Source organism: Puma concolor, chromosome D3, assembly GCF_028749965.1.
Source record: "Puma concolor isolate L17-30 chromosome D3, mPumCon1.1.hap2, whole genome shotgun sequence".
NCBI lineage: Eukaryota > Metazoa > Chordata > Mammalia > Carnivora > Felidae > Puma > Puma concolor.
Window position 1 is genome coordinate 10,562,235 of NC_141678.1, and position 20,458 is coordinate 10,582,692.

A 20,458-nucleotide genomic window follows, 5' to 3' on the forward strand; every position below is an offset into this window, starting at 1 on the left:
AGGGATTCCAAATGTGTCCCCGTCATCTCCTAGCTGTGTGATCTGGAAGAGGTCACCTGACCTCTCTGTGCTCCAGGTGCCTCCCCCATGAAAGGGGAATGATCATCGTTCACTGGGTCGCCGTGAAGATTAGGTGAGCTAAGTTCCCGAACAGTGCCTGGCAAGCAGCAGAAGCTGGTTGCACACCCAGTTTAAGGACCGAGGTGAGTTTAACGAAGAGATATTTAGAGTCACATGAACACTCCAGCAGGCCCATCTCTCGGCCTGGAGGGGCAGGAAGGGAACAGCTGTGGATCCAGAAGAGAAAGGGTTGTACGGAGGGGTCCTCCTGACAGGAGCCAGGACCCCCAACAGCCAACCCAGGGTGACCAGCAGGGGATAAATGCCCCAGCCTCTCTCTTCCCTCCCTCCAGCCTTCTGCTGGTGCCTCCCATTAGACAAACCCGATGAGGAGCCGGAGGGCAAGGGGGCCACTGATGTCACCCACACAGGTCATTCTCCCAGGGCACAGAGCCGGGTGGAGGGTGACTGCATCTGCAGGGGTGAAGAGAAAATACCCAGCAAAGCTATTTTTATTATTGAGTTAGACCATACAACACTGCCACTATGCAACCGTATTTGCCATATAAAAACAGCAAATTAATATGCTTAGCCAAATGTTCTGTTATTTGCATCAGTAGTCAATGAAGCAGGGTAGTTAGAAGGCTCATTTATACAAGACCCTGGTCTGCATCCCTGGATATTACACCTGCTGTCAGTGTGACCTTGACAAAGTGCGGCCTCTGTCTCCTCGTCTGTAAAATGGGAATGCCATGTCTCTCGTCTATGAGTTGCAAAAATGCTCTTCAGGTTTGAGGATGAGGCCTGCTGCCATCTTTTTAATGGATAAATGCTCCTGTCTGCTCTCTTTTGTACCCGGGGGAGAGGCGGGGTCAGGATGGCACTTGCGGTCTCTGGCGTGATGAGATTTAGGGCTGCAGATGAATCAGTTCTAGCTGGGTTTTAATCAGAATGAGTTTCATTGCAATTTAGGCCTGAGTGGCAGCCAGGGCCCATTAAGCTAAATGACTCGTTTTAATACGCAGACCTAGCTCGTCGCATCTTCCTGTTTGGGGCCCCCTGTGTCTGGGCATGCATGCGCAAACGCAGAAATCTGTCCCGAACCTTTCCTCTTTCCCTCGCACACCACAGCCTAGCTGGAGCAGAGATAAGCTTGGTTAACAACACAGCAAAGGCCAAGTTTCCACTTTATCAAAGAATCGGGTAATTGGCTGAGCTGTGCAGGGAGCCCTGGAGAGTCTTCCCTAACAGTGTCTGCTCTTTGTGTAGTGTGCAGTGTTTGGGATTGTAGACTCAGGGTGCAGAGAGATTCATACCTCAGGGAAGGAAGGAAAGGTTTGGGGTACCCCTGCCCAGCAGGAGACATTCTCCCCCAGGAAGATCAACTCTGGATGATCCTTCCTGCCTTTCGTGTGTGAATGCACACCCTGCTGTGATTTACTGGCTGCGTGTCCTTGGGCAAAGAACTTGACCTCTCTGGGCTTCAGTTTCCTGATCTGTAAAGCTGGGTAATAGATCATGTGTCCTAGGATTGTTGTGGAGCTCAAACGAGGGGTTGCATGGGAAATACTCTGTGCAGTTCCTGGCCGGTAGGACGCACAGACAGGGCGGATTAGGCTGTTGTTGCAGTAACAAACAATCCCCAAGGTTTCACTGGCTGAAGCAACAGAGATTTCTTTCCCACTCATGGTTTCTGGGAATGGTGGGTTGATAGGTGTCTGCTCTGCCTTTGACCTGCCCCAGGGACCCAGGCTGAGGGGGGTTCCATCATCCATCCGCGATTGTGAAGACAGGGAAAGGGGAATGTGGTGATGGATGCGCCGGCTTCAGTGTCCACCTGGGGATGTTTATTGGCCCGAACGGATCATGTGGCCTCTCCCGGCTTCCCAGGGAGAGGGAAGGACCATCCTATCACACGGTGGAAAACCAGAAACGCAGTCATCGCACTGACAACAACCGTTGCACTCAACAACCGACCCTTGCCTTAGTATAGTTACACTGTTACCATCCCCTGATAGCATCATATGTACTGTGGTTATTTCTAGTACTCATCATTAGCATGCTCCCTGTACTCTGGCTTTTTCTGGCTTCAAAAAGCCTGAGATATTTCCTTCTAGTGCCAAAGCTGGGCTCCCATCTCTTTAGGAAAATGTAACTGAGATAATTGTTGTTAATAATAACATAAATTCATGATAGCTCCCACTTGACGAGCGGGTGTTTCGTGCCGGGTCCTGAACCAGGGACTTCCCATATATCGTCTCATTTAAGCCTCATGATAATTATGATCTGAGATCTAATGCTACAGATGAGGAACCTCCCTGAAGTTCAGGGATGGGGATATGCTTATCAGGCTGGTCGATGGCTGGATGGGCTTGGCCCCCAAGCCCGTACCCTAAATCACCCTGCTGAACTGTCTGCTAAGAGCATGTGGTCTTAGCCTCTGGAAATATATATTTTTTAATTTTTAAATGTTTATTTATTTTTGAGAGACAGAGAGAGACAGAGTGCAAGCGGGAGAGGGGCAGAGAGAGAGGGAGACACAGAATCCGAGGCAGGCTCCAGGCTCTGAGCTGTCAGCACAGAGCCTGACGCAGGGCTCGAACCCACAGACCGTGAGATCATGACTTGAGCCGAAGTTGGATGCTTAACCGATTGAGCCACCGAGGCGCCCCTGCATCTTGCAATGCAAGCAGGGTTGTCTGGATGCACATTGCTTTGGGTGACAGGGGTGAATCACAGCCCCATCCTCTCTTTTCAGTCCTGTTTCCCCCCCTCCCCCCTGCCCTCCCATCACCCAAGGCTCCATTCCCATGAATTCCTCATTCGCCAAACATTCCATGTCTGTTGAAGCTTCTGAGTCTTTGCTCACCCGCATCCCCATCCTTGCCTCTGCCTTTTAAGTCTTGCACCCCCTGCTGATCCTTCAAGGCCCAGCCCAAAGGTCCCCCACTCCAGGAAGACCCTCATCACCCCAGCCCCCAGGCAGAACAAATACCAGAGCCTGCCTGTTCCCATGGCATTTCTTTAGCACATTAACAGAGCTGAACATTTTCTAGACACACACAGACACAGCCTTTTCAGAGGAGGGAAGAGATTAGTCTTTGTTTTTAATTAATGCCAGCTCTCTCATCCTGGCTTTTAATACTGCCACCTCATTTGTCTTATTAAGTACTTAGTTTTGCTTTTAATTAGTGCTGTTTGTTGTCACTGAATTTTAATTGTCAGTGCAGGGTCTCAGCAGGCCTTGGTGAGGGTGCTTTACAAATGTTTCCTGTCCTCCTGCAAGGCCTGAGCTCGGGTGGCAGTGCTTCCGAAGCGGGGGGGGGGGGGGGGGGGGGGGCTCCAGGGGGTTGTCAAAGGCTGGTGTATTTCTCTCCAGGCCTTGGCCAATTCAGGCTGCCTTTGAGGTCCCCTTGTGCTCCAAGGTGGCTGGTCTGTGAAGACACATACTGCTCAGGAGGGTTGTAGTGGCAAAAATTCAATTCAAATTGACTTGAGAAATGAAAAAAGGAGAAACATATTGGCTCATGGTGGCTAAAAAAGCCAGGATGATACATTCAGGCGTGGCTGGATCCAGCATTCCAGTGCATCATCAGGAATCAACCTCTTTCCATCTCTCAGCTCTACTTTATGCTTTGGCGGTCCTTTCCCACGTGGTGGCAAAAGTGACCAGTGGCAGCTCCAAGCTTCTCTTCCACCAGCTGAGCAATCCCAATGGAAAGAGAATGCTTCTTTCCATATGGTTCCAACAAAAGTTTAAGGGCAGGTCTTCATTGGTCCAGACTGGGTCATGTGACTATCCCTGGACCAATCACTGTAGCCCGTGGGGTGTAATATGCTGATTGGCCAGGCAAGGGAAATTGGCCCACTTCTAGGGACCAGAATGGATGAGCTCCTCTTAAGCGACACAGATTGATCGTGAAAGAGGGAGGGTTTCCCAAGGGAAAATTGCCGTTTCCCCCCACAAAAGAGAGAGAAATGCCAAACAGGCAAAAATAAGATGTCTCGATCCCAGATATCCACTGCAGTGTCTCACTCAAGCCTAAACAAACATCTGGAATTTACGTCTTTGTTCCGCTCCCCAGCCGTACCCTCAGATAACATTAGCAGTGACCTCCTTGCCTCATACTTGAAAAGGAGTTTGGATTACGAGGTCCCCGCACATGTGTTCACTCATGAGCCCTCCCCAACAACACTGCAAGGCAAACATGACAAAGGTGGGCATTTTTATGTCTTCATTTTACAGATGCAAAAACTGAGGCCCAGAATGACTAAACAGAAAGTAAAACAAACAGGGGTGGTTAGGTTGGATTCCCAGACTCCGGGTCCAAGGCCGGCTGTTGCACCATAACGATAGGCTGCTCTATCTATCGGTCAGCTTTTGGTGCATAACCAAGCCCCCCACAGTTGAGTGCCTTAGAACAACAACCATTCATTTATCTCACGATTGTTTAGGTCAGCGATTGGGTTGAGTTCAGCTGGGTGGTTCCTCTGGTCTAGGCCAGACTTGGATGACCTTGTCTGGGCTGGCTCACATCTGTGGCCAGCGTGCAGGTCGGGCTGGGAGTGGCTGCTTTACGACGGGGCGGCTGCAGCAGCGAGGATGACCGGGACCCTCACAATGGTGAGGGATAGACTCTCTGCCTGCCTTAAAACTCTCTAACAGGGCGACTGTCCCGTGGGCCTCTTCGAAGGCTCATGACAGGAATCATCCGTTATTGCTGTGTGGCTGTGGGAGAAGCATGCGGAGGTGATGGTGAGTTTCGTTTGTTTCAAGGCCAGGAGCACAAACGTGCCTGTGTCTCGAGTGTTACTCTGGCCCGTCTCTGTCCTTGTTTTAGGCACCAGCAGGCTCTGCAGGGAAGGAGCCAAGCAAGGCCTTACCGTTCCAGGCCTGTGGCCAGGTTCTGGGGAGCCTGGGGATGTCCCAGCTGGCTTCGGGAGCAAAGAGAAGCCGACAGCAGCCTGTAGGCGCTGGATGTAGCTGGCCGCATGAGGGACGCTGTAGCTCTGAGACACGGGGCTGGCGTGGCAAGGTGGGTGGGCAAGTGGAGCGGCGCCTGGCTCAATCAAGTGTGGTTGATGGCATCTTTCCCCTTGCTGGCCCATGTCCTTGCCTCGGCGGGGATGTGTCAGAACCCTAAGACCCTGGCAAATAGTCAACGCTGGATGCGTGGTTGGGGCAGAGTAGAAATATTCAGCTCATTTCTCAAGAGCTTTTCTTTGGCTTCCCCATCATTCAGAGTGGAAGCCCAAATGGTCCTCATGATCTGACGTGCCCCCCTCCCTGCCCCACTACTGCTCCGACCTCTGCCCCCACCTATCTTCCTCTTGCTCACTCCACTCCAGCCACTATGCGCTCCTTGTCATTTCTCCACATTACCAGCATATGCCCACCCCAGGGCCTTTGCACTTGCTCTCCCCTCTGTTTGGAATGCTCTGCCTCCAATATTCACATGGCTCAGTCCATTACCCCCTTCAAGTCTTTGCTCAAATAACATATCTCACTGAAGCCTCCTCTGACTACTTATTAAAACTCACCCTTCCCTCTCAATCACCAGTCCCCCTTCTTGGTCTTGTTTTTCTAAAGTGCTCATCACTAGCTGATGCCTTTTACATTTGAATTACTGCTTGGTTATCCTCTGGATTCCCCACTAAAAGTTAAGCTCCATGGGGGCAGTGATTTTCCTCTTTTTTGTTTGTTTGCTTTGATGTTGTATCCCCGGTGCCTAGAACAGTATCTGGCACACAGTAATAGATGTTCTATAAGTATTTTTTTGATCCTTCCTATTTCTTAACAGAAGCCGGCAATCTGTATTTTTAATTAAATCCCATGCTTTTAGAATATTGGCTTGATTTAACTTTTTCAAAAACACTGCATGGGCCAAACAAAACATATTTTCAGCCTGGACCCTGTTCCTGGAACCTCCCATTCACCCCTCCCAGTCTCCCCCCCCCCCATTTAAGGCCCTTGGTGTAAGTTGCATTTCCCACACCATCACATAGTCTGCGTGGTTTTTCTAGATTTCTAACTAAGCAGTGATAGGCCTGACTCAGGGAAAGAAGGGCGAGACGGGAAAAGACAGAGAGAGAGAACTGGTGGGGGCTGTCCAAGCTTGTGGCTGCGGGGTCTGCTGTGAAGCATCTGGCTTAATTCCAAGACTGGGGGGCTGGGGGGCTGACTGTGGCATTGAATTCCCCGCACACAGCTGTAGCTCACATCAGTTCCCTGCTGTGCCCTGAAGGGCCTGTACAGCTCCCCTGCCAGCCCGGCCCAGCCCGAGGAGTCATGCGTAGACACTTGCGGCTAAATGGGCTTTAAGAGTTCCTTTCTCAGCTCATCGGAAACCAACAGAAGACCTGGAGATTTGGTGGTTTGAGGCACAGCTCCTGAGCAAACGGTGCTGACGGGAGCCAAGGAGAAGTAGGCAGAAACAAAATGCAAAGGGGGAGAGAGGCAAGGTTCTGGAATCTGGCCTCTCTGGGCTTGGGACAGAGTCTTCCGGTAGTTTCAGAAGCAAGGCGGCATACGGGTTAGTACCAAGCTGTGCGGGTGGGCAGATCTGGAACAGGCCTGGCTCTGCCGCTTACATGCAGGTTTATGGACTGTCTACTGTACTCACTGAGCTTAGGTGAGGATTTATTTATTGAGCACCTACTGTATACCGTGTTCAGGACCGGCTGCAGAGCGAAAATGCAGGGCCCCCTGATCAACTATTGTTAAGAATCTCAAGATAGTGACAGCAGAGCATTAAGGCAGATTCTGGACCCTTCTAGGCCTGGAGCGCTGGGCAGCTGCCTAGGTTATGGGCCCGTGAGGCTGGCCCTGCATGCATTGGACGTACAATTATCGAACAAAGTTGGACCCAGGCCCTGCTCTCATGGATCTTACAGAATAGGTGAAGAGACACACAGTAGATAAAGAAAAAATGATAATTGCAAATCATTATAAGTATTATAATTAAATTTTTTTTTTTCCAACGTTTATTTATTTTTGGGACAGAGAGAGACAGAGCATGAACGGGGGAGGGGCAGAGAGAGAGGGAGACACAGAATCGGAAACAGGCTCCAGGCTCTGAGCCATCAGCCCAGAGCCTGACGCGGGGCTCGAACTCACGGACGGCGAGATCGTGACCTGGCTGAAGTCGGACGCTTAACCGACTGCGCCACCCAGGCGCCCCCATTATAAGTATTATAAACAAAACAGTGACAGCAAGCAATGGGGTGAAAGGAGGTAACTTTGTGTAGTCAAGGAATGCTTTCTGAAGGAGGTTGACACTTGAGCAGAGACCAGGGGAGCCTGAGAAGGAATTAGCCACATGAGAGGAAGAGGAAGGTGTTATAAAGGCAGAGAGAACAGCAGAGGCAAAGGCCTGGTAGCTGGAAAAACCAGCACGAGCAGAGCATGGTCAGAGATACAGGGAGGGTAGCAGGCAGAGGGTCATGACATTCCTTTGAAGTTACAGGGGAGGTCTTAACTCTTACGATGGACAGCCATTGGAGCACTTTATTATTTTAAAATTACATTAAAAAAATAAATGCTCAGGGGCGCCTGGGTGACTCAGTCAGTTAAGCATCCGACTTTGGCTCAGGTCATGATCTCCCGGTTCATGGGTTCAAGCCCTGCATCGGGCTCTTCTCTAGCAGCTCGGAGACTGGAGCCTGCTTCGGATTCTGTGTTTCCCTCTCTCTCTCCCTTCCCTGCTTGTACGCTAGCTCTCTCTCTTTCTCTCTCTCAAAAATAAAAAAATAAACATGAAAAAAATAAATGTTCATTTGTTTTTCCGTAGCTAACATATCCACACGGTTGCAAATACGAAGGGGCATGTTGTGAAAATTCTCCTTCCCAGCTCAGCTTCAGCGACGGTCCCCCTCCCCGGAGGCAAGCAATGTTGTGCTAGTTTCCTGCTAGTTCTTTACAGAGACACATGTATCTTACGCATGGATAACCACAAGTCACACATGTGCACGTATCCTGCTTTGCCTTGTGCACACAGATGGTGCTCTTCGAGAACATCATCCTACGTCCTGGTCTTTACGACTAGGCAGTTTATCTCAGTGATGCATCCACGTCCATCATAAATAATCTCCTTATTCTTTCCCGCTGTGCAGTATTCCACTATCCAGGGGCACACCACGGGCTAGCCAGCACTAAGTGCCGGGTGTTTAGATTGCTTTGTTGAAACACTTTAAGCAGGACCTTGGGAAGCCCGCTTAAATGCGTCGTGACTCAGTTGCTCCTCTGTAAAATGGGATAAGAAGAACATCTATCTTGAAGGCTATTGTGAGGGCCGAGCAAGATAAAACTTGAAAGGCACTTAGCACGTGTTAAGCCCTCGATATGTGAACAGCTGTTGTTGTTGTTGCTTTTATTATTGAAAGCAGACTGTTCCTTGGAGTTTGCACCAGGACTGGGGAGTGGGGGGAGGGGGGGGGAGGATCACCTGTGCCCAGGAAAAAGACTTGGAGCCTCTGGCTTCTGGGGAGGCAATTATTTTCTGCTTTCTGAACTTGCAGCTGCAGGACTGGATCTGAGCCATGACTTTGGCCTTGACCGAGCGAGCCAAAGTGTGTGATCTCTCAGCATCTCTAGGTAGGGGGCTGGTGGGGGAGGGTCTCAGCTTGTTTCTGGGGCTGAAAGGTGGGCATACAGCCAGGAGCTGTCAGGATCCAATAATCTAAAGCCCAGGGAGGAATGTTCTGTAGGTGTGAACGGAGTAGTGATTAGCACATGGGTTTTGGAGAGAGTTCAAACCCTGAGTCTGCTTGTTGGTAGCTGTGTGATTTTAAACAGGTGGCTTAACCACTCTGAACCTCAGTTTCTTACCTGTAAAATGTCACTTACCTGACAGTAGGATTGTAAGGATTAAAGCAAATGACGAAGGTATGAAATTTTGCACATAGTAGGTGCTCAAGAAATGTTGGTCATCGTTGTTACATAAGCTATAGTCTAGGGGAAGTAGGAAGGGGGGATTATCTTTCTGCAAGTGCTCACTGTGTGTCAGGGACTGTTGTAGATGCTGAAATTCATCAGCTTGGTGACGCTGAGGTTCTGCGGGTCCTAGGGCAGAATCCTATGTAATTTATCTGACACAGGCATCTCTGATTTTGCTCCTGGCGCCAATGGTTGGTTTCCCTCTGGGGCTTCTCCCTGGAGCTGCAGGCCTCCTGTCCACTGTGGTGATGGTTTCTCTGTAGTGTGCAATAGGAGAGGCAGGGGTCATCTGAAAACGTCAGAGGCTTTCTCCACTTCTGTTAACTCGCCCTCAAACCTGACATCGTGGCTGGACTTCCTGGGGCAGCATCTGCAGGCAGGTAGGAGACTGTCTTAGGCTTGCCTTTTATCAGGTTAGAAGATGGCTAAGTAACATGATGAGCTTGGGGATCGGAACCCCGATTTCCTAAAATTCTACTCCCGCGTGAGGTCAAGTACTCTAGAAGCAGAACCCGCGATGGGATTTTCTGGTACCAGTGATGACTCCGGGAAGCAGCGAGGGATGCCAGGCGAGGACGGGGCTTCAGCTGGAGTCTGGCCTCAGCCTGATCCCATGGGGAGCTCTGGAGCATGCTGGCACACGCTTGTCCCACCTCGAGACAAAAAGTCTGTGCTTTTACATTGCCCCCTGCCCGTTATTCATTGGCTTTGGGCTGCACTCGGGGTGTCTCTGGGCAAGGCAGCTGCTTTTGTTGGCTGAGGGCAGTTCTCTGGAAAACGGTGCTGCCATGAGCCCTTAGCTGCTAACACTCCCAGAGGCTGGGGGTGGACGCCCCTCCTGTCAAGGACATCGGCAATGCGTGCTGTGCCCCCTCCCCTCCACCTGCATCTGTCCCCCCATCCTCCCAGCCACGGTCTGCCTGTGGACACATGACCTCCTTTCTCTGGATGGCAAAGCTGAAATAACCAGTAGGGTCCAGGGTAGCTTCTGGCCTGGAGGACCGAGCTGGGTGCTTTCCATGAATGATCTTGGACTTTGCAGGCAGACTTTTAACAGGAAATGAGCTCCTAGTGTGCATGACTGAATGCAGGAGAGGATGGGCCGCCAGGTTCCGCCTGGAGAGCAACAGCATTTGGAGATTAGAGTTCGTGGGCGGAGACCGTGTCACCCCTGTCCCAGCCCTCCCTGCTTCCTGGGGTCCCCCGAGGGCAGCACCACATCTCTGCTGCAAAGCAGGAGGCAAGGCATTCGAATGAATGTTTGGAGTCCCCGTCCGGGAGCAGCCGAGGAAGCCCAAAACCTGGGCCCGAGCAGGGGCCAGGGGTCCCGGGGGCCCAGGATGGCCTCGCTCAGCAACTGACACAGATAATAACGAGACAAGTTTCTTTTCAGCAGATTCCCTTTGCACCAGGAGATGTCCCTTCTTTCTTCCTGCTTTCCAAGTAGAAACGGTGAAATGGTCATATTAATCTGAGAAGATTATGTCGATCACAGGGGAGCAGACGAAATGGCTTTTCTGTAAGAGGCTTGCCTCCCATGTGTCCAGCCCTCGGCCCCCCTCTGGCTTCACTCACTCAAAGATTTAATAACTCCAGGGGCTGCAGGATAGGAGAGAGAGGGCTCTCCCTGTTCACCTCCCGACTTCCCAGCATCCCAGAAAACGAGGCCGTGTGGTGCCAAGACCTTCAGGGAAATCGGGCCCCACGGGACACAGTGACCCACGTTCCCAAGTTTTTGTTTTTTAATTAATTAAATGTAATCTCCGTGGCCTCTCCCGCTTTGCCCTTTGGCCAGACCTGCGGGAGGGGGGCGGGGAGCCTCACAGAGGACATGAGCCTGGCTCAGTTCAGCTGGACTGCCTTAGTGTTGAAGGAGACTCACGCATGCATTCAACAAATGTTTATTAAATGCCTTCTATGCGCCAGGCGCTCTGTGAAGTGTTGGAGATTAAGAGAGAACAGAACAGAGTAAGTCCTGCAAGGGGCTTACGTTTTAGACATAAGAGAGGCAAACTCTAAGCAAATAAAGAAATAAGACATCCGATAAATTTGGGAAGGGACACGAGCTGTGAAGAAAAGGAAATCAGAGTAAAGGAAGCCAGAGCGGAGGACACAGGGGAGGAGCTGTTTTAAATGGAGCAGTCAGGGAGGGCCCTTTGAGGGGATGACATTTGGGAACACACCTAAAGAAACGGCAGTGAGCCTGGCATATGGGCCTGGAGTTCCGGGCAGAGGGGAGAGCAAGGAAGTGAGGGTTGGAAGAAGGGCAGAGAGGCCTGGGGGAGAGGGCGCGGGGGGCCGCGTAGGGAGCAAGAGGAGAGTGGGGGGTAGAGTTAGAGAAGGAGGTCACAAGGAGCCAAGGTCATGCCAAGGAGTTTAGATTTTATTCTGGGAGCAATAGGGAGCCATTGAAGACTTCTGAGCAAAAGAGTGACATGGGCTGATTTACTGTATTTGAGGTAGGGAGGGAAGGGACATAAAGTGCAGACACTTTATGTATGTACCTGTTTAATGACCACCCAGATCAAGATACAGAACATTTTCATCCTACAGAGGCCCCTCCCCAGCTGCCCCTCCCCAGCCCCAAAGTTAGCAATGGATTTGCTCTGATTTCTACAATCATCAAATAGCTTTGTCTCTTCTTAACTTCCGTGAAACCCACCGTCATATAGCATGTTCTCTTTTGCTGCTGGCCTCCTTCATAAAATATAGTGTCTGTGAGATGTGTCCCTATCGCTACATACATCAGGGGTTTGTCTTTTATTGCAGACCAGCATCCCACTGCGTGGACAGACCACACGGATCTATCTACACTCCTGTTGATGGGCATTTGGATTGTTTCTAGGTTTTAGCTGTTGTGAATCAAGAAGCTGTGAACGTTCTTATACATGCTTAGAACGTGAGCATTTTCTCCTTGGGTGTATACCTAAGAGTCGCACTCGTGAACTGTAGGGGAGATGAACGTCCATAGCTTTAATGGGCCTGCCAGCTTCTCAAAGTGATGGTCCCACCCTCCCCCCACTTCACTGAGATACAATTCACATATCATAACAATTCACCCTTTGCAATGAATTTTAGAACATTGTCATTGCCCCTCCCAAAGAAGCCCCGTGCCCCAAAGCCATCACCTCCTAGTCCCCCCCACCCTCCCCAGCCCCTGGCAACCAAAATCTATTTTCCACCTCTGTAGGTTTGGATATTTCTTACAAATGGAATCACACAATGTGGCCTTTTGTGTCTGGCGTCTTTCACTCAGCACCCTGTTTTCAAGGTTCATCCGCGTGGCGCATGTCAGAACCTCTTTCCTTTTTACGGCTACATAACCTTCCATCGCCTAGACCACACCACATCTTGTTTGTAGGCTCATCAGTTGGTGAATACGGAGTCATTCCCACTCTTTGGCTGTTACGAATGATGCTGCTACGAGCATCCGCGTACACGTTTTTGGGTGAACATATGTTTTCGTTTCCCCTGGGCGGGTCGATACTTAGGTGTGGAATTGCTGGATCCCACAGTATCTCTGGGTTTCGCCGTGGGGTGCTGTTTTTACAAGCTGTGAGTTGTGTTTGTAAAGATCTCCCTGGCCACTGTGTGGAGCGTGGACTGAAGAAAGCCAAGGGTATGGAAGCAGGGAGGCTGTGGAAGAGGCCACCACAGTAAGCCGGGTGGAGATAGCGGTGTTTTGGATCAGCACAGCGGTGAGCCAGGCAGAGAGCAGTGGACAGATTCTGGATCCACTGTGGAGATCAAACCAACGTCATTTTCGGATGGGTCGGGTGTTAAAAGTATTTTTTTTATATATATTTTTTTATTTTTTATTTTTTTAAATTTTTTTTTTAACGTTTATTTTTGAGACAGAGAGAGACAGAGCATGAATGGGGGAGGGGCAGAGAGAGAGGGAGACACAGAATCGGAAGCAGGCTCCAGGCTCTGAGCCATCAGCCCAGAGCCTGACGCGGGGCTCGAACTCACGGACCACGAGATCGTGACCTGAGCTGAAGTCGGAAGCTTAACCGACTGAGCCACCCAGGCACCCCAAAAGTATTTTTTTTTAAAGCCAGGATTGACTTCAGGGTTTTGGACCTCAAAGCTGGCCAAGGCCAAGGTGACTGGCAAATGAGTCAGATGACACCCTCCAGTAGAAAGACCCTGGATTGGAATCAAGAACTCTGACCCTCCCCCTGCTGGACACGTGGCCTTGAGTTAGTGAAGAAGGAGGATGTGGGTTTTAGGAAGAAGGCTCTTGGCTCCGATCCATTTCTGCCTTTAGGGAGCTGTGACTTCCAGAAGGAACTTTCCCTCTTGGGGCCTGGGTTTCTCCATCTGGGAAGTGGAGAAGCTGGGTGACGTGCCGGTCTTCTCTGCATCTCCCGGAGTGCTTGGCATAGAGTAGGGACTTAAGAAAGAGCGGCTGGATAACTAGGTGATGTCCGGGTTAATGTTTTCCAGGAGCACCGAACTTCTGCCATGACTGACACCGTGTTCAGCAACAGCTCTAGCCGTTGGATGTGTCCCAGTGACCGACCCCTTCAATCAGAGTAAGTCCCTGCGTCTTCCTGGGAGTGGCTTGTGTGGGGTCAGTGAGGTCCTGATAGTCCTACACTTGAAGGAAGACAGGAAAAGCAAGGAAGGAAACAGAATTTCCTTCCGTGGGGTGAGGGGGGAATAAACACCCGGTGGGGGTATTGCCATGGAAACTTCTTCACCCATTTTACTGCTTCGCAAGGTTGGAAGAACAAGATGAAATTTTGGGGCGCCTGGGTGGCTCAGTCAGTTAAGCGTCCGACTTCAGCTCAGGTCATGATCTCATGGTTTGTGAGTTCGAACCCCGCATCAGGCTCTGTGCTGACCGCTTAGAGCCTGGAACCTGCTTTGGATTCTGTGTCTCCCGCTCTCTGCCTTGTCTCTGCTTGTTCTCTCTCTCTCTCTCAAAAATAAATAAACGTTAAAAAAAAAACAAGGTGAAATTTTGAACTCCATACCACATATTAGAGGTGGCACGGTGGAGTGGTGAGAGCACTGATCCAACAGTTAAAATCAGACTTGGTTCTGCTTCTAGATGTGAGCTCATTTACTGTGCGATCATAGGCAAATCTCTTCCTCCCTCTGGGCCTCAGTTTCCTCATCAGTCAAATGAGGAGGTTGGACTAGATCACAGGTTGCAAACGGGCAGGCCACCAGCTGACTGTGACTTGCAACCGTGTTTTTTTGTTTGTTTGTTTTTACTATCTGGTTTTGGCCTGATTATTTAAAAATTGGGAAATTTTACATAAAAGTAACGTCATATTCTGTATCCAGTAATTATTATACCTGAATAAGGGATGTATTAGATCTGTGCCATACTGGCTCATGAGAGCTGATAAATTTTGGGGCATTTGGCAAGCCTGTTATTAAACACAGTCATTAAAAATTAAGTTTATAACGTTACCATTGAATTATGTTAAACACAAAGGATATAAATACTCAAAATTAATCACTTAATTACTTTACTATATTTTGTTATTCTCTGTGTTATGTTACATATGTTTTATTTTGAGAGAGAGAGAGAGAGAGAGAGAGAATGCAAGTGGGGGAGGGGCAGAGAGAGAGAGAGAGAGAGAATGCAAGTGGGGGACGGGCAGGGAGAGAGAGAATCCCAAGCAGGCTCCACACTGTCAGTGTAGAGATCATGACCTGGGCCAAAGTCAGATGCTTAACTGAATGAGCCACCCAGGCGCCCCTATTAAACCCGTGTATCTAATGCTATGCTCCTGCATATTTCTTCCCAATTTTGCATTCAGCGGGGCTTTTTCTCCACCGTTAAATTGTCTGTGGAGGGTTCACCAGCACACCACTGCCTGTAGTGCCTGACCACCTAAGTCTGTTGTTTATCATTCCTGTAGGTTTTCACTCAAAATGGCTTCTTTGAATGCTTGGTAGTTTTTCACTGTGAGTTCAATCTGTGAGAATCCTGGGGATCGACTTCGGGGATATTTTTCTTCAGAAGGATTAACATTCTTGCTTCTGCCAGGATTCAGGGGAGTCACTCCCCCAGGATGGCGTTAGCTCCCTCGGAGGGTCCTGGCTCAACGTCCTCCCGGGTCTCAGATTGAGCTTCTCCGCCTGTTAGGGGCGTAAGGTCAGACTCTGGAACACAGTGCTAGTATTCGCATCGGCTTACTGCTCACAGCTTGCTGTCCTAGATTCAGTTTGCTTTATTTTCTTTCTCTTTTTTTAAAAAAAAATTGCCTTCTAGAGTATGAATATGTACCTTCAACAGTACACATTTGAAGTCCAGTTTGACCATTGGAAGAACGTGAAGGTGTCACATGCAGTCGTGTGGTAATGAACAAATCCCTACTTCCCCACTGTTTCCTTGTGCCTCTTCCTCCCCCCACCCCAAACCCCACATCTCTAGGTAATTGCTAACCTTTCTGTAATTATAACATTAGTTTATGTTTCCTAGAATTTCACGCAAGTGGACTCATATAGTGTGAACTCTTTTTTGGGAGATGTCTCTCTTCTTTTTCATGATCCATTCGTCTTGTTCCAAAACACCCATATTGTTGTGCGGGTCAATAGTTTGTTCCTTTTTATTACTGAATTCTATCTCATTGTGTGGCGATACCACAATTTGTTTATCCGTTTGTCTCCTGATGGACTCTGGGCTGTTTCCAGCCTGGGGCTGGGACACATAAAGCCTCGTAGAGAGATGCTTTCCTCTCGCTTGGGTCATCACCTAGGAGCAGGCTCCCGTACTCACGTGATAGGTATGCGCCGAACTTCTTACAAAGCTGCCAGACTCTTTTCCAAGTTGGCTGCACCATTTTACATTTCCACCAGAAGGTGTATGAGAATTCTAGCTTCTGTGCCTTCTCCTCACGGCCCTTGACGTGGCCAGTCTTTCCAACGTTAATCATTCTAGTGTGTGCACAGTGGCATTTCCTCGTGCTTTTCACTTGCGTTTCCCTACCGACTAATGATGCCGAACCCCCTCTTACGTAACGCTTGCCTTTCACGTAACCTCTTTGTTGAAGTGTCTGTTCAAATCTTTTTTCCATTTTAAAATCAGGGCATTTACCTTCTTACTAAATTTTACAAGCTTTTTTCTCCATATGCTATAGATAAGAGTCCTGTTTTTGGATATACATTGTTGCAAGTATTTTCTCTTGGCTCTGACTTGCCTTTTCTTTTTCATAACAGAAGCGTTTAAGTTTTCATTTTGACCAAGTCTGTTGTGTTTATTTGTGTTGCAAGGGGAAGTGGTGTTGGAGAATTCCCCTAACTTTATAGCAATCCCAGAACTGCATTAAAAAAAAGGGGGGAGTCTTTTCTAATTTATCTAGGACCTAATTATGCATTGATGAAGGGTCTGAGTATTTAGTCCACCCATATTCTCTGAAGCAAAAGCCCCCGTCTGCTTACTTCTGTCCAAAACCTCGAGTTCTGTGAGTTTTACAGTTTTGCCGACACTATGGAACTTTTCCAAAGGAAACGTCTATTCTGCCAAGCCCTTCCCATGGTGTTCTCTTGGAGCCAAAGTTACTTTGCAGAGAACATTCCATCGGCCAAAAAATTGTGTTTCTGTAAGATAAACAGTTGCCGGAGGGTGGATGAGAGTAAAATATTTATTTTATTTAGGAAATGTCAGTTAATTAAAATACCATCCATCAGAGTTTACTTTTAGTCGATATGAAGCCAAACAATTTGCCCTACAATTAAATTAAAATTATTCCAACCGTCTGGATGCAGTTTTCTTAAAGTGCTCCTGGGCTCTTCTGTGAAACATCTTGGCATTCTGCATGCATCCGGCTGCCTTGATTGCTTCTACGTTTCCTTCAGATATTAAAATTATTTTTCAAATAAATACTAACGGGTGAATTATAGACATCACACTTGCTACTTAGTTTGCTGCAGCTAATGCAGATGTTTCTAAGGTCTTTCTCTGGGAAATTTTGAAATCCAGTCTTGATTCACTTCTGGCTAGCCAGAGACACTTACTATTTTTGTGATTTTCAAACGCTTTTGTGATTTTCAAATGCCTCCCTCTCTCAGCCTCCTTGAACCTAATGACAATGTTTGAGGCACAATTGTGATTGTGGTTGAAAGATGGGAACACATCTGCTTCTTGCTTGGGTACGTTCAGCTCTCCACACGTGGGGAGAAATGCTGGTGTCCAAACGTTCTCTTTCTCTGTAGTTTTCAAGTCTGCAAGGCAGAGAGTACCAGAGATCAGAGGTGGAAACTGAGGCACCAGGGGAGGCTATGACATGCCTACAATTGCTCGCCTAGTAAACAGAGATGCTGGTCTTCTTTCTAGAGTGGAAGAACTGGCTTTCCCCAGCTGGAACATTGCAAACGAATGACCCACGGAGCGTTCAGGGCTCACTGCCCTACCTCAATGCGCTCTCTGTCCCCCAGGATGACGTTGGCCATGCTGTCATTAGGCGATTTCTCTTTAGTACCAAAAATCCATTGTTCAATTACATAAATGGTCGGCTCAGTTAATAAGCTGAACTGATTAGTCATTTTCATCAAAGCGAAGGATTTTACAACCCTTCTTTGCAGCAACCTTTTTCAGATGTGCTGAAATAAGGTAATAATGACTAGAAGTGTTTTTGGAAAATGTTTTGGAGACCAAAACCAAACAGAAGTAGGTCATTGCAATTTAAACTCTGTGGTTGTTGTTGGGGCTCCTGGATGGTTCAGTCAGTTAAGCATCTGACTCTTGGTAACAGCTCTCAGGGCCTGATCTCACAGTCGTGAGTTCGAGCCCCACATCAGGCTAGCTCAGAGCCTGCTTGGGATTCTCTCTGCCACTCTCCCGCTCACACACACACTCTTTCTCTCTCGAAATAAAGTAATAAACATTTAAAAAGACACTTTATCTAAAAAAGTCAACTCTGTAGTGGTTGCATCCAGTGTTGGTATTTTATGAGATTTGTTTCCTTAACTTTATTCATTTTTTTCTCTCTCTCCTTTCTTTGCCTTCCCTCAGTGATAAAGAACAGTGAGTATTTTGATACTTTAATTTTTTCCACAGACTGAATTTTATCTCTTCTCTGTTCAAATTAGCTGACCCCCAAAGAGAGCTGGTTAGAAAAGGAACTAGCAAGTTTTACATGTCTTAAAAAAAAAATCCGAGTTTCTGGAGAAAAAAATTAGGAAATTACAAAAAACTGTCTTGGTAAAAGGATAGAAAGCATTCCTTAGGAGAGCCCTCACTGTCATTCTTCTTAGTGACCTGCGGGATTCCAGCCAGCTCACTGACCCCTCTGTGCCCGTTTCTGCAGCCTTTGCCTGGGAACAACGTTCTCAGATAAAGACAATGGTCACTCACATAACTGCTGTCACTAATAAAAGGTGATGAGGAACAGAACAGAGCCTTTGGGAAGTTATGTGCCACACATGTGGTCTCTGTCACCTCACGGGAGGTCAGTCTGGGTTCCCAGTGAGGCGCCTTTGACGCGGAGGTCCTATCTCTGCTTACGTCTGTGTTTTAAATTGGATTCATTTCCTCAATATGCATGACAGATTGAACACCGAGTCCAATAAATGAAGAGTCAGGCCACAAAGCAGACTGGGCTTCGGTTGTGTGTGCACGTCGAGAAGCTCTGGAAGGCTGTTGCTACCCTCCCTGAGATGGGGACGCAATTACAGAACCAGCAGCAGAGCATCGGGTCTGAGTCCTGGTCTGGTGCTCAGTTTCAGGGTGGCCTTGAGTGATGCCCTTCACTTCCTTGAATCCTGGCTCCCTCCTTTGTGAAATAGGAATGATCACCGTGCCCTTCCTTCCTCTTCGTGTGGTGGTAGGATCAAATGAGATGTACAGGAAAGCTTTGTAAACTGTAAGGCACCAAGCAAAATCAGAGGCATGTGTGAATTACAACCTTGCCTTGCCTTTGTGTATATATATATATATATATATATATATACGCTGTGTTTATGTGCGGGGTGTATATGCATTGTACAGCTTTTTTGGACCTAAATGACCATATCATCATACCCAGAATCCTTAAAAGTTTTCTTAACGCTAATAAACACTTAACTAGATGACCTGGGGAAATTCTTTCCTGCTTTCCTGACCCTGACCCCCCGCCCCTCCCTATCTGTCAAATGGGGACTTTGGACAAGCTGATCACTAAAGACCATTTGAATGTCCTACAGTCTGATGTTGGCTGATAAGACTCTGGCCAGACAAAATCTGCTTTTGATGAATATCACGAGTATATTATTCAGACATGTAGGGAGAGATGCTGAGACGTTGTCAGAGCGTAAATATGAACATCACAAGAGAGGTTCACGGCCCCAGAGGGTACTCCTCTGAGTGCTGCAAGTCGAAAGGTAGGCTATGTGTTCATTCTCTCTCCCTTGTTCCTTCACCCCTTCCCTCCTCCCTTCCTCCCCCTCTCCCTTGCTCCCTTCTTCTCTTCCTTCCTTCATTAACAAATCCTCACCAAGTTCCCACCACATGTCAAACACTGTGCTTAGTACTAGGGATACAGGCATAGCCAAAGTATGAGTATGGATCCAGGGGGGTCTACAAACAAATAAATAGCCAGTCAGCAACAAATACCCAAGCGTGCAAGGAACTGTCATAGCAGAATCACAGTGAGCCTTGGGAATGCAAGGAGAGGCACATAACCCAGACTTGGTGATCCTGATAGGGGAGTTCCTGGAAGACGTGATGTGGAAACTGAGACCAGGTGACAGAGGAGCAAGATGGAGAAGAGACAGAGGAGTTCCAGGTAGAGGAACAGCATGTGCAAAGTCCAAATGTGAGAGGCGGCATGGAAATTTAGAAGAACTGAGTAGAACTCAGTCTGACTTAAAAGATTAGCGGGAACTTGAGATTCCCTTAGCAGTCTAAAGGGGGTAGGAGGAACCCGAGCACCCTTTCTGTACCCCCTTTAGTCTAGTAGGGGTGAATTTCATCCAGAAGCGCCTTTAGGCCAGCAAGGCCTATGTAAAACATTCCATGGCATTCCATGGTGTAGCCGCCCCTCCTTCCCCATCCTTTCCTCCAGGATTCATTAAAACCTCATTCACTGAGCTGTAAAGAGACTTCCTGCCGACACCTGCCTGTGTTGGCATCCTGGGGGCCAGGGGGGTGGAGAAGAAGTAAGAAAGGAAAGAAAAAGGATTAATTTTCTGCACACCGCTGCTGTTTAATGTTTCGGAGCCTTCGTGCCCCGACAGCACTTGCCTCGCCCTACTCCTTTTGGGAATTATAATTTATTAATAGAGACATCAGGTGGGTATTTATTATGTGACTATTGTGTGCATGAAATGAAGAATCAAGGTGGGAGGCCAAAAGGAGGTGGGAGTCTGGATTTTGCAGTATTTCAGGGAGCGACATGTGTGAAGGGCTTCTACCAGCAGTCAGGACGGATCTCCTCTGTGTTGGGGGCCCTGGGTGTTGGCTGTGGCGGGAGGGCTCCTTCTGTCCCTGTCCAGACACCCCTGAGCAGGTAGGCTCAGGTA

General features: G+C 48.5%; 1 protein-coding gene across 1 annotated transcript in view; it reads left to right on the forward strand.

Moving 5' to 3' along the window:
• RPH3A (rabphilin 3A) overlaps window positions 1-20,458 on the forward strand; it is a 278,986-nt gene that overhangs the window by 197,283 nt on the left and 61,245 nt on the right. Inside the window, exon 2 of the mRNA XM_086681737.1 lies at window positions 13,445-13,533. Within this exon, the coding sequence (XP_086537863.1) occupies window positions 13,445-13,533 (89 nt within the window). The remainder of the gene's footprint in view (window positions 1-13,444; window positions 13,534-20,458) is intronic.